The 11,131-nt window shown below is 51.3% G+C and overlaps 1 protein-coding gene across 7 annotated transcripts in view; it reads left to right on the top strand.

Annotated features, from left to right (window-relative positions):
- The window catches only part of katnal2 (katanin p60 subunit A-like 2), an 18,955-nt gene extending 12,024 nt beyond the window's left edge, over positions 1 to 6,931 (top strand). For 4 of the 7 annotated variants that reach the window (XM_045692706.1, XM_045692711.1, XM_045692709.1 and 1 more), the window contains 4 exons: positions 2,716 to 2,826; positions 4,708 to 4,870; positions 5,404 to 5,506; positions 6,312 to 6,924. In XM_045692706.1, coding sequence (XP_045548662.1) covers positions 2,716 to 2,826; positions 4,708 to 4,870; positions 5,404 to 5,506; positions 6,312 to 6,451 — 517 coding nt within the window. In that variant the 3' untranslated portion in view covers positions 6,452 to 6,924. Of the gene's footprint in view, positions 1 to 2,715; positions 2,827 to 4,707; positions 4,871 to 5,403; positions 5,507 to 6,311 lie in introns of all 7 variants that reach the window. The other 3 variants (XM_045692707.1, XM_045692710.1, XM_045692712.1) reach the window with 2 other exon arrangements.
- The last annotated feature ends 4,200 nt before the right edge of the window (positions 6,932 to 11,131 follow it).

Genomic DNA, 11,131 nt, shown 5'->3' on the forward strand with positions numbered 1-11,131 from the left:
GGAGGGTGAGTTACAGAGAGAGGGGAGGGTGAGTTAGAGAGAGAGGGGAGGGTGAGTTAGAGAGAGAGGGGAGGGTGAGTTAGAGAGAGAGGGGAGGGTGAGTTACGGGGAGAGAGGGGAGGGTGAGTTACGGGGAGAGGGGAGGGTGAGTTAGAGAGAGAGGGGAGGGTGAGTTAGAGAGAGGGGAGGGTGAGTTACAGAGAGAGGGGAGGGTGAGTTACAGAGAGAGGGGAGGGTGAGTTAGAGAGAGAGAGGGGAGGGTGAGTTAGAGAGAGAGAGGGGAGGGTGAGTTAGAGAGAGAGAGGGGAGGGTGAGTTAGAGAGAGAGGGGAGGGTGAGTTACAGAGAGAGAGGGGAGGGTGAGTTAGAGAGAGAGAGAGGAGGGTGAGTTAGAGAGAGAGAGGGAGGGTGAGTTAGAGAGAGAGAGGGGAGGGTGAGTTAGAGAGAGAGAGGGGAGGGTGAGTTAGAGAGAGAGAGGGGAGGGTGAGTTAGAGAGAGAGAGGGGAGGGTGAGTTAGAGAGAGAGAGGGGAGGGTGAGTTAGAGAGAGAGAGGGGAGGGTGAGTTAGAGAGAGAGAGGGGAGGGTGAGTTAGAGAGAGAGGGAGGGTGAGTTACAGAGAGAGAGGGGAGGGTGAGTTACAGAGAGAGAGGGGAGGGTGAGTTACAGAGAGAGAGGGGAGGGTGAGTTACAGAGAGAGAGGGGAGGGTGAGTTACAGAGAGAGAGGGGAGGGTGAGTTACAGAGAGAGAGGGGAGGGTGAGTTACAGAGAGAGAGGGGAGGGTGAGTTAGAGAGAGAGAGGGGAGGGTGAGTTAGAGAGAGAGGGGAGGGTGAGTTAGAGAGAGAGAGGGGGAGGGTGAGTTAGAGAGAGAGAGGGGAGGGTGAGTTAGAGAGAGAGAGGGGAGGGTGAGTTAGAGAGAGAGAGGGGAGGGTGAGTTAGAGAGAGAGAGGGGAGGGTGAGTTAGAGAGAGAGAGGGGAGGGTGAGTTAGAGAGAGAGAGAGGAGGGTGAGTTAGAGAGAGAGAGGGGAGGGTGAGTTAGAGAGAGAGAGGGAGGGTGAGTTAGAGAGAGAGAGGGAGGGTGAGTTACAGAGAGAGAGGGAGGGTGAGTTACAGAGAGAGGGGGAGGGTGAGTTACAGAGAGAGAGGGAGGGTGAGTTACAGAGAGAGAGGGGAGGGTGAGTTAGAGAGAGAGGGGAGGATGAGTTAGAGAGAGAGGGGAGGGTGAGTTAAGAGAGAGAGGGGAGGGTGAGTTACAGAGAGAGAGAGAGGGAGGGTGAGTTACAGAGAGAGAGAGAGGGGAGGGTGAGTTACAGAGAGAGAGAGAGGGGGAGGGTGAGTTACAGAGAGAGAGAGAGGGGAGGGTGAGTTACAGAGAGAGAGAGAGGGGAGGGTGAGTTAGAGAGAGAGAGAGGGGAGGGTGAGTTAGAGAGAGAGAGAGGGGAGGGTGAGTTAGAGAGAGAGAGAGGGGAGGGTGAGTTAGAGAGAGAGAGAGGGGAGGGTGAGTTAGAGAGGGGAGGGTGAGTTAGAGAGAGAGAGGGGAGGGTGAGTTAGAGAGAGAGAGAGAGAGAGGGAGGGTGAGTTAGAGAGAGAGAGAGAGAGGAGGGTGAGTTAGAGAGAGAGAGGGGAGGGTGAGTTAGAGAGAGAGAGAGAGAGGAGGGTGAGTTAGAGAGAGAGAGGGGAGGGTGAGTTAGAGAGAGAGGGGAGGGTGAGTTAGAGAGAGAGAGGGAGGGTGAGTTACAGAGAGAGAGGGGAGGGTGAGTTAGAGAGAGAGAGAGGGAGGGTGAGTTAGAGAGAGAGAGGGGAGGGTGAGTTAGAGAGAGAGAGGGGAGGGTGAGTTAGAGAGAGAGAGGGAGGGTGAGTTAGAGAGAGAGAGGGGAGGGTGAGTTACAGAGAGAGAGGGGAGGGTGAGTTACAGAGAGAGGGGAGGGTGAGTTAGAGAGAGGGGAGGGTGAGTTACAGAGAGAGGGGAGGGTGAGTTAAGAGAGAGAGAGGAGGGTGAGTTACAGAGAGAGAGGGGAGGGTGAGTTACAGAGAGAGAGGGGAGGGTGAGTTAGAGAGAGAGGGGGAGGGTGAGTTACAGAGAGAGAGGGGAGGGTGAGTTACAGAGAGAGAGGGGAGGGTGAGTTACAGAGAGAGAGAGGAGGGTGAGTTACAGAGAGAGAGAGGGAGGGTGAGTTACAGAGAGAGAGGGGAGGGTGAGTTAGAGAGAGAGAGGGGAGGGTGAGTTACAGAGAGAGAGGGGAGGGTGAGTTACAGAGAGAGAGGGGAGGGTGAGTTACAGAGAGAGAGGAGGGTGAGTTACAGAGAGAGAGGGGAGGGTGAGTTACAGAGAGAGAGGGGAGGGTGAGTTACAGAGAGAGAGGGGAGGGTGAGTTACAGAGAGAGAGGGGAGGGTGAGTTACAGAGAGAGAGGGGAGGGTGAGTTAATGCAGCTCTCTGTGTTACTAATGCAGTTCTCTGTGTTACTAATGCAGTTCTCTGTGTTACTAATGCAGTTCTCTGTGTTACTAATGCAGTTCTCTGTGTTACTAATGCAGCTCTCTGTGTTACTAATGCAGCTCTCTGTGTTACTAATGCAGTTCTCTGTGTTACTAATGCAGTTCTCTGTGTTACTAATGCAGTTCTCTGTGTTACTAATGCAGTTCTCTGTGTTACTAATGCAGTTCTCTGTGTTACTAATGCAGCTCTCTGTTCTCTGTGTTGCTGTCCTGGTCCAGAGGAGAGCACGAGGGCAGCAGAAGGATGAAGACGGAGCTTTTGGTCCAGATGGATGGACTGGCCCGATCTGATGATCTGGTGTTTGTCCTGGCAGCATCTAACCTACCCTGGTCAGTCTAACCCTAACCTACCCTGGTCAGTCTAACCCTAACCTACCCTGGTCAGTCTAACCCTAACCTACCCTGGTCAGTCTAACCCTAACCTACCCTGGTCAGTCTAACCCTAACCTACCCTGGTCAGTCTAACCCTAACCTACCCTGGTCAGTCTAACCCTAACCTACCCTGGTCAGTCTAACCCTAACCTACCCTGGTCAGTCTAACCCTAACCTACCCTGGTCAGTCTAACCCTAACCTACCCTGGTCAGTCTAACCCTAACCTACCCTGGTCAGTCTAACCCTAACCTACCCTGGTCAGTCTAACCCTAACCTACCCTGGTCAGTCTAACCCTAACCTACCCTGGTCAGTCTAACCCTAACCTACCCTGGTAAGACCTGGCGTTTGTCCTGGCAGCCTCTAACCTGCCCTGGTAGGTCCTGGTGTTTGTCCTGGCAGCCTCTAACCTGCCCTGGTAGGACCTGGTGTTTGTCCTGGCAGCCTCTAACCTTCCCTGGTAGGTCCTGGTGTTTGTCCTGGCAGCCTCTAACCTGCCCTGGTAGGTCCTGGTGTTTGTCCTGGCAGCCTCTAACCTGCCCTGGTAGGTCCTGGTGTTTGTCCTGGCAGCCTCTAACCTGCCCTGGTAGGTCCTGGTGTTTGTCCTGGCAGCCTCTAACCTGCCCTGGTAGGTCCTGGTGTTTGTCCTGGCAGCCTCTAACCTGCCCTGGTAGGTCCTGGTGTTTGTCCTGGCAGCCTCTAACCTGCCCTGGTAGGTCCTGGTGTTTGTCCTGGCAGCCTCTAACCTGCCCTGGTAGGTCCTGGTGTTTGTCCTGGCAGCCTCTAACCTTCCCTGGTAGGTCCTGGTGTTTGTCCTGGCAGCCTCTAACCTGCCCTGGTAGGTCCTGGTGTTTGTCCTGGCAGCCTCTAACCTGCCCTGGTAGGTCCTGGTGTTTGTCCTGGCAGCCTCTAACCTGCCCTGGTAGGTCCTGGTGTTTGTCCTGGCAGGCTCTAACCTGCCCTGGTAGGACCTGGTGTTTGTCCTGGCAGCCTCTAACCTGCCCTGGTAGGTCCTGGTGTTTGTCCTGGCAGCCTCTAACCTGCCCTGGTAGGTCCTGGTGTTTGTCCTGGCAGCCTCTAACCTGCCCTGGTAGGTCCTGGTGTTTGTCCTGGCAGCCTCTAACCTGCCCTGGTAGGTCCTGGTGTTTGTCCTGGCAGCCTCTAACCTGCCCTGGTAGGACCTGGTGTTTGTCCTGGCAGCCTCTAACCTGCCCTGGTAGGTCCTGGTGTTTGTCCTGGCAGGCTCTAACCTGCCCTGGTAGGTCCTGGTGTTTGTCCTGGCAGCCTCTAACCTGCCCTGGTAGGTCCTGGTGTTTGTCCTGGCAGCCTCTAACCTGCCCTGGTAGGTCCTGGTGTTTGTCCTGGCAGCCTCTAACCTGCCCTGGTAGGTCCTGGTGTTTGTCCTGGCAGCCTCTAACCTGCCCTGGTGAGACCTGGTGTTTGTCCTGGCAGCCTCTAACCTGCCCTGGTAGGTCCTGGTGTTTGTCCTGGCAGCCTCTAACCTGCCCTGGTAGGTCCTGGTGTTTGTCCTGGCAGCCTCTAACCTGCCCTGGTAGGTCCTGGTGTTTGTCCTGGCAGCCTCTAACCTGCCCTGGTGAGACCTGGTGTTTGTCCTGGCAGCCTCTAACCTGCCCTGGTGAGACCTGGTGTTTGTCCTGGCAGCCTCTAACCTGCCCTGGTAGGTCCTGGTGTTTGTCCTGGCAGCCTCTAACCTGCCCTGGTAGGACCTGGTGTTTGTCCTGGCAGCCTCAGGGTTCAACACCTACAGGGTCAGGAGGGTTAGAGGTAGTATGGCATGTGGGCTCGGTAACAGAAGAGGTTTCTCCCTCTGTCTTCTCAGGGAGCTGGATCATGCCATGCTGAGACGTCTGGAGAAAAGGATTCTGGTTGGCCTTCCCTCTGGCCCTGCCCGACAGGCCATGGTCTCTCATTGGCTGCCTCCACTCAGCTGCACTGGAGGGGTGGAGCTACGCACCGAGCTGGCCTATGAGACGCTAGCACAGGTAGGGGAAAGGAACAGGGGGATCTCACATCTGTTGACTATATGATTGACTACTAAAAAGCTGTTCTTGCCATAATATGGACTTGGTCTTTTACCAAACAGGCTTCTTCTGTACACCACCCCTACCTTGTCACAACACAACTGATTGGCTCATTAAGAAGGAAATAAATTCTACAAATTAACTTTTAACAAGGCGCACCTGTTAATTAAAATGCTATAGTAATAGTAGTAATAGATGTTATCTTGTATCATAGTAAGTTAGCTAGTTGTAGTAGTAATAGTAGTAATAGATGTTATCTTGTATCATAGTAAGTTAGCTAGTTGTAGTAGTAATAGATGTTGTCTTGTATCATAGTAAGTTAGCTAGTTGTAGTAGTAATAGTAGTAATAGATGTTATCTTGTATCATAGTAAGTTAGCTAGTTGTAGTAGTAATAGATGTTATCTTGTATCATAGTAAGTTAGCTAGTTGTAGTAGTAATAGTAGTAATAGATGTTATCTTGATATATTAATACTAATATCTGTATATTCTAGGCGATGGAAGGATACTCTGGGTCTGATATCAGGCTGGTGTGTAAAGAAGCAGCCATGAGACCAGTCAGGAAGATATTTGATGCTTTGGAGAGCCACCAGCAGGGTAAGGAAACAGCCATGTGACCAGTCAGGAAGATATTTGATGCTCTAGGGAGCCACCAGCAGGGTAAGGAAACAGCCATGTGACCAGTCAGGAAGATATTAGATGCTCTAGGGAGCCACCAGCAGGGTAAGGAAACAGCCATGTGACCAGTCAGGAAGATATTTGAGGCTCTGCAGAGCCACCAGCAGGGTAAGGAAACAGCCGTGTGACCAGTCAGGAAGATATTTGAGGCTCTGCAGAGCCACCAGCAGGGTAAGGAAACAGCCATGTGACCAGTCAGGAAGATATTTGAGGCTCTGCAGAGCCACCAGCAGGGTAAGGAAACAGCCATGTGACCAGTCAGGAAGATATTTGAGGCTCTGCAGAGCCACCAGCAGGGTAAGGAAACAGCCGTGTGACCAGTCAGGAAGATATTTGAGGCTCTGCAGAGCCACCAGCAGGGTAAGGAAACAGCCATGTGACCAGTCAGGAAGATATTAGATGCTCTAGGGAGCCACCAGCAGGGTAAGGAAACAGCCGTGTGACCAGTCAGGAAGATATTTGAGGCTCTGCAGAGCCACCAGCAGGGTTACATTGTCATTTTTACTCAGCTGAAAACTCCGGTTTTGACAATAAAAAATTGAGGATTTCGTTTTTCAGTAGCACTTGGCTGTGTGCAGTAGATTTAGCATGTAGAATCATCTGGAAATGAATATAAAATGATGGCCGTGGTGATAGGACGGCTATCCGTTATTAATACCTCTCCTCCCCTTACAGGGAGCTGCAACATGCCTATCCGTTATTAATACCTCTCCTCCCCTTACAGGGAGCTGCAACATGCCTGTCATTCACCTGGAAACTGTGGCAACAGAGGACTTTCTGGAGGTGATCGCTCACACCAAACCCTCGGCCAGGAACCTTACAGACAAATACACCGCCTGGGAGACCGAGTACGAATCTGTGTGACACACTCAACGTAGCAATATACAGCGCCGTCAGAAATATTCAGACCCCTGGACTTTTCCCACATTTTGTTACGTTACAGCCTTAATCTAAAATGTATTAAATAAAATGAAAAAAATCCTCATTTACACCCCTTAATGACAAAGCGAAAACAGTTTCAAAAAAATTAACTGAAATATCTTAATTATGTAAGTCTTCAGACCCTTTGCGATAAGGCTCGAAATTGTGCTCAGGGACATCCTGTTTTCGTTGATCATCCTTGAGATGTTTCTACAACTTGATTGGAGTCCACTTGTGGTAAATTCAATTGATTGGACATGATTTGGAAAGGCACACACCTGTCTATATAAGGTCCCACAGTTGACAGTGCATGTTAGAGCAAAAACCAGGCTCTGAGGTCGAAGGGATTGTCCGTAGAGCTCGGAGACAGGATTTTGTCAAGAAACAGATCTGGGGAAGGGTACCAAAAAATGTTTGCAGTATTGAAGGTCCCCAAGAACACAGTGGCTTTCATCAGTCTTTAATGGAAGAAGTTTGGAACCACCAAGACTCTTCCTAGAGCTGGCAGCCCGGCCAAACTGAGCAATCAGGGGAGAAGGGCCTTGGTCAGGGAGGTCACCAAGTACCCGATAGTCACTCTGACAGAGCCCCAGAGTACCTCTGTGGGGATGGGACAACCTTCCAGAGGGACAACCATCTCTGCAGCACTCCACCAATCAGGCCATTATTGTAGTGGTCAGACGGATGCCACTCCTCAGTAAAAGGCACATGACAGCCCGCTTGGAGTTTGCCAAAAGGCACCTAGACTCTCAGACCATGAGAAACAAGATTCTCTGGTCTTATGAAACCAAGATTGAACTCTTTAGCCTGAATGCCAAGCGTCAAGTCTGGAGGAAACCTGACACCATCTCTACGGTGAAGCATGGTGGTGGCATGAGGATATGTTTTTCAGTGGCAGGGACTGGGAGACTAGCCAGGGTTGAGGCAAAGATGAACGGAGCAAAGTACAGAGAGATCATTGACGAAAACCTGGTCCAGAGCACTCGGGACCTCAGACAGAACAACGACCCTAATCACACAACCAAGACAATGCAGGAGTGGCTTCAGGACAAGTCTCTGAATGTCCTTGAGTGGCCCAGCCAGAGCCCGGACTTGAACCCGATTGAATATCTCTGGAGAGACCTGAAAATAGCTGTGCAGCGACGCTCCCCATCCAACCTGACAGAGCTTGAGAGGATCTGCCGAGAAGAATGGGAGAAACTCCCCAAATACAGGGGTGCTTAGCTTGTAGCGTCATACCCAAGAAGACTCAAAGCTCTAATTGCTGCCAAAGGTGTTTCAACAAAGTACTGAGTAAAGGGTCAGAATTTCTTTCATCTAAAAAAACAGTTTTTGCTTTGTCATTATTGGGTATTGTGTGTAGATTGATAAGGGATTTTTTTTTAAATTCAATTTTAGAATAAGGCTGTAATGTAACAAAATGTGGAAAAGGTCAAGGGGTCTGAATACTTATCGAATGCACTGTACATATCTGTTGCAATGAGCATCTTAGATTAGCAATACAATGTAATAGGTCAGTGTGTCTGTACATAGGGCTTGTCTGAGACTGAACCTTTGGTTAAAAACGGTTCCTGTAACTTCACTGAAGAAATGGAAGGTTGCTGACCTGTGTTTTATACAGCTGAATGGAGTCTCTATGTTCAATTAAAGACAATATGAGTCATTGGTAGTACTAGTCATGATCACTTTTATAAACATAATTACACACAAGACATTTTTCAGAAACATGCCATTTTAAACACTCTTCACAAGTGCAAAAGTTTGATGCAGTCTTGTTATCCCACTACCTATTCATCAACACGGAAACATAACACTACCTATTCATCACACAGCAACTTAACCCCAGTTAGATGAGGAACACAGCAGCCATAGTTAGATGGAGTGTGAGATGTTAGAGGAGGCGTTACTGTCTGGTGCGGGCCTAAAGGAGGTGTTAGTCTGGTGTGGGACTAGAGGAGGTGTTAGTCTGGTGTGGGACTAGAGGAGGTGTTACAGTCTGGTGCGGGCCTAAAGGAGGTGTTAGTCTGGTGTGGGACTAGAGGAGGTGTTACAGTCTGGTGTGGGACTAGAGGAGGTGTTAGTCTGGTGTGGGACTAGAGGAGGTGTTACAGTCTGGTGTGGGACTAGAGGAGGTGTTACAGTCTGGTGTGGGACTAGAGGAGGTGTTACAGTCTAGTGTGGGACTAGAGGAGGTGTTAGTCTGGTGTGGGACTAGAGGAGGTGTTACAGTCTGGTGTGGGACTAGAGGAGGTGTTACAGTCTGGTGTGGGACTAGAGGAGGTGTTACAGTCTAGTGTGGGACTAGAGGAGGTGTTAGTCTGGTGTGGGACTAGAGGAGGTGTTACAGTCTGGTGTGGGACTAGAGGAGGTGTTAGTCTGGTGTGGGACTAGAGGTGTTACAGTCTGGTGTGGGACTAGAGGAGGTGTTACAGTCTGGTGTGGGACTAGAGGAGGTGTTACAGTCTAGTGTGGGACTAGAGGAGGTGTTAGTCTGGTGCGGGACTAGAGGAGGTGTTACAGTCTGGTGTGGGACTAGAGGAGGTGTTAGTCTGGTGTGGGACTAGAGGAGGTGTTAGTCTGGTGCGGGACTAGAGGAGGTGTTACAGTCTGGTGTGGGACTAGAGGAGGTGTTAGTCTAGTGTGGGACTAGAGGAGGTGTTACAGTCTGGTGTGGGACTAGAGGTGTTACAGTCTGGTGTGGGACTAGAGGAGGTGTTAGTCTGGTGTGGGACTAGAGGAGGTGTTAGTCTGGTGTGGGACTAGAGGAGGTGTTAGTCTGGTGTGGGACTAGAGGAGATGTTACAGTCTGGTGCAGGACTAGAGGAGGTGTTAGTCTGGTGTGGGACTAGAGGAGGTGTTACAGTCTGGTGTGGGACTAGAGGAGGTGTTAGTCTGGTGCGGGACTAGAGGAGGTGTTACAGTCTGGTGCGGGACTAGAGGTGTTAGTCTGGTGTGGGACTAGAGGAGGTGTTACAGTCTGGTGTGGGACTAGAGGAGGTGTTACAGTCTGGTGCGGGACTAGAGGAGGTGTGTTACAGTCTGGTGCGGGACTAGAGGAGGTGTTACAGTCTAGTGTGGGACTAGAGGAGGTGTTACAGTCTAGTGTGGGACTAGAGGAGGTGTTAGTCTAGTGTGGGACTAGAGGAGGTGTTAGTCTGGTGCGGGACTAGAGGTGTTACAGTGGTGTGGGACTAGAGGAGGTGTTAGTCTGGTGTGGGACTAGAGGTGTTAGTCTGGTGTGGGACTAGAGGAGGTGTTACAGTCTGGTGTGGGACTAGAGGAGGTGTTACAGTCTGGTGCGGGACTAGAGGAGGTGTGTTACAGTCTGGTGCGGGACTAGAGGAGGTGTTACAGTCTGGTGCGGGACTAGAGGAGGTGTTACAGTCTGGTGCGGGACTAGAGGAGATGTTACAGTCTGGTGCGGGACTAGAGGAGGTGTTACAGTCTGGTGTGGGACTAGAGGAGGTGTTACAGTCTGGTGCGGGACTAGAGGAGGTGTTAGTCTGGTGCGGGACTAGAGGAGGTGTTACAGTCTGGTGTGGGACTAGAGGAGGTGTTAGTCTGGTGTGGGACTAGAGGAGGTGTTACAGTCTGGTGTGAGACTAGAGGAGGTGTTACAGTCTGGTGTGGGACTAGAGGTGTTACAGTCTGGTGTGGGACTAGAGGAGGTGTTACAGTCTGGTGTGGGACTAGAGGAGGTGTTAGTCTGGTGTGGGACTAGAGGAGGTGTTAGTCTGGTGTGGGACTAGAGGAGGTGTTACAGTCTGGTGTGGGACTAGAGGAGGTGTGTTACAGTCTGGTGTGGGACTAGAGGAGGTGTTACAGTCTGGTGTGGGACTAGAGGAGGTGTTAGTCTGGTGTGGGACTAGAGGAGGTGTTAGTCTGGTGTGGGACTAGAGGAGGTGTTAGTCTGGTGTGGGACTAGAGGAGGTGTTACAGTCTGGTGTGGGACTAGAGGAGGTGTGTTACAGTCTGGTGTGGGACTAGAGGAGGTGTTACAGTCTGGTGTGGGACTAGAGGAGGTGTTAGTCTGGTGTGGGACTAGAGGAGGTGTTAGTCTGGTGTGGGACTAGAGGAGGTGTTACAGTCTGGTGTGGGACTAGAGGAGGTGTTACAGTCTGGTGTGGGACTAGAGGAGGTGTTACAGTCTAGTGTGGGACTAGAGGAGGTGTTAGTCTGGTGCGGGACTAGAGGAGGTGTTACAGTCTGGTGTGGGACTAGAGGAGGTGTTAGTCTGGTGTGGGACTAGAGGAGGTGTTAGTCTGGTGCGGGACTAGAGGAGGTGTTACAGTCTGGTGTGGGACTAGAGGAGGTGTTAGTCTAGTGTGGGACTAGAGGAGGTGTTACAGTCTGGTGTGGGACTAGAGGTGTTACAGTCTGGTGTGGGACTAGAGGAGGTGTTAGTCTGGTGTGGGACTAGAGGAGGTGTTAGTCTGGTGTGGGACTAGAGGAGGTGTTAGTCTGGTGTGGGACTAGAGGAGATGTTACAGTCTGGTGCAGGACTAGAGGAGGTGTTAGTCTGGTGTGGGACTAGAGGAGGTGTTACAGTCTGGTGTGGGACTAGAGGAGGTGTTAGTCTGGTGCGGGACTAGAGGAGGTGTTACAGTCTGGTGCGGGACTAGA

Source organism: Salmo salar, chromosome ssa13, assembly GCF_905237065.1.
Source record: "Salmo salar chromosome ssa13, Ssal_v3.1, whole genome shotgun sequence".
Lineage (NCBI taxonomy): Eukaryota > Metazoa > Chordata > Actinopteri > Salmoniformes > Salmonidae > Salmo > Salmo salar.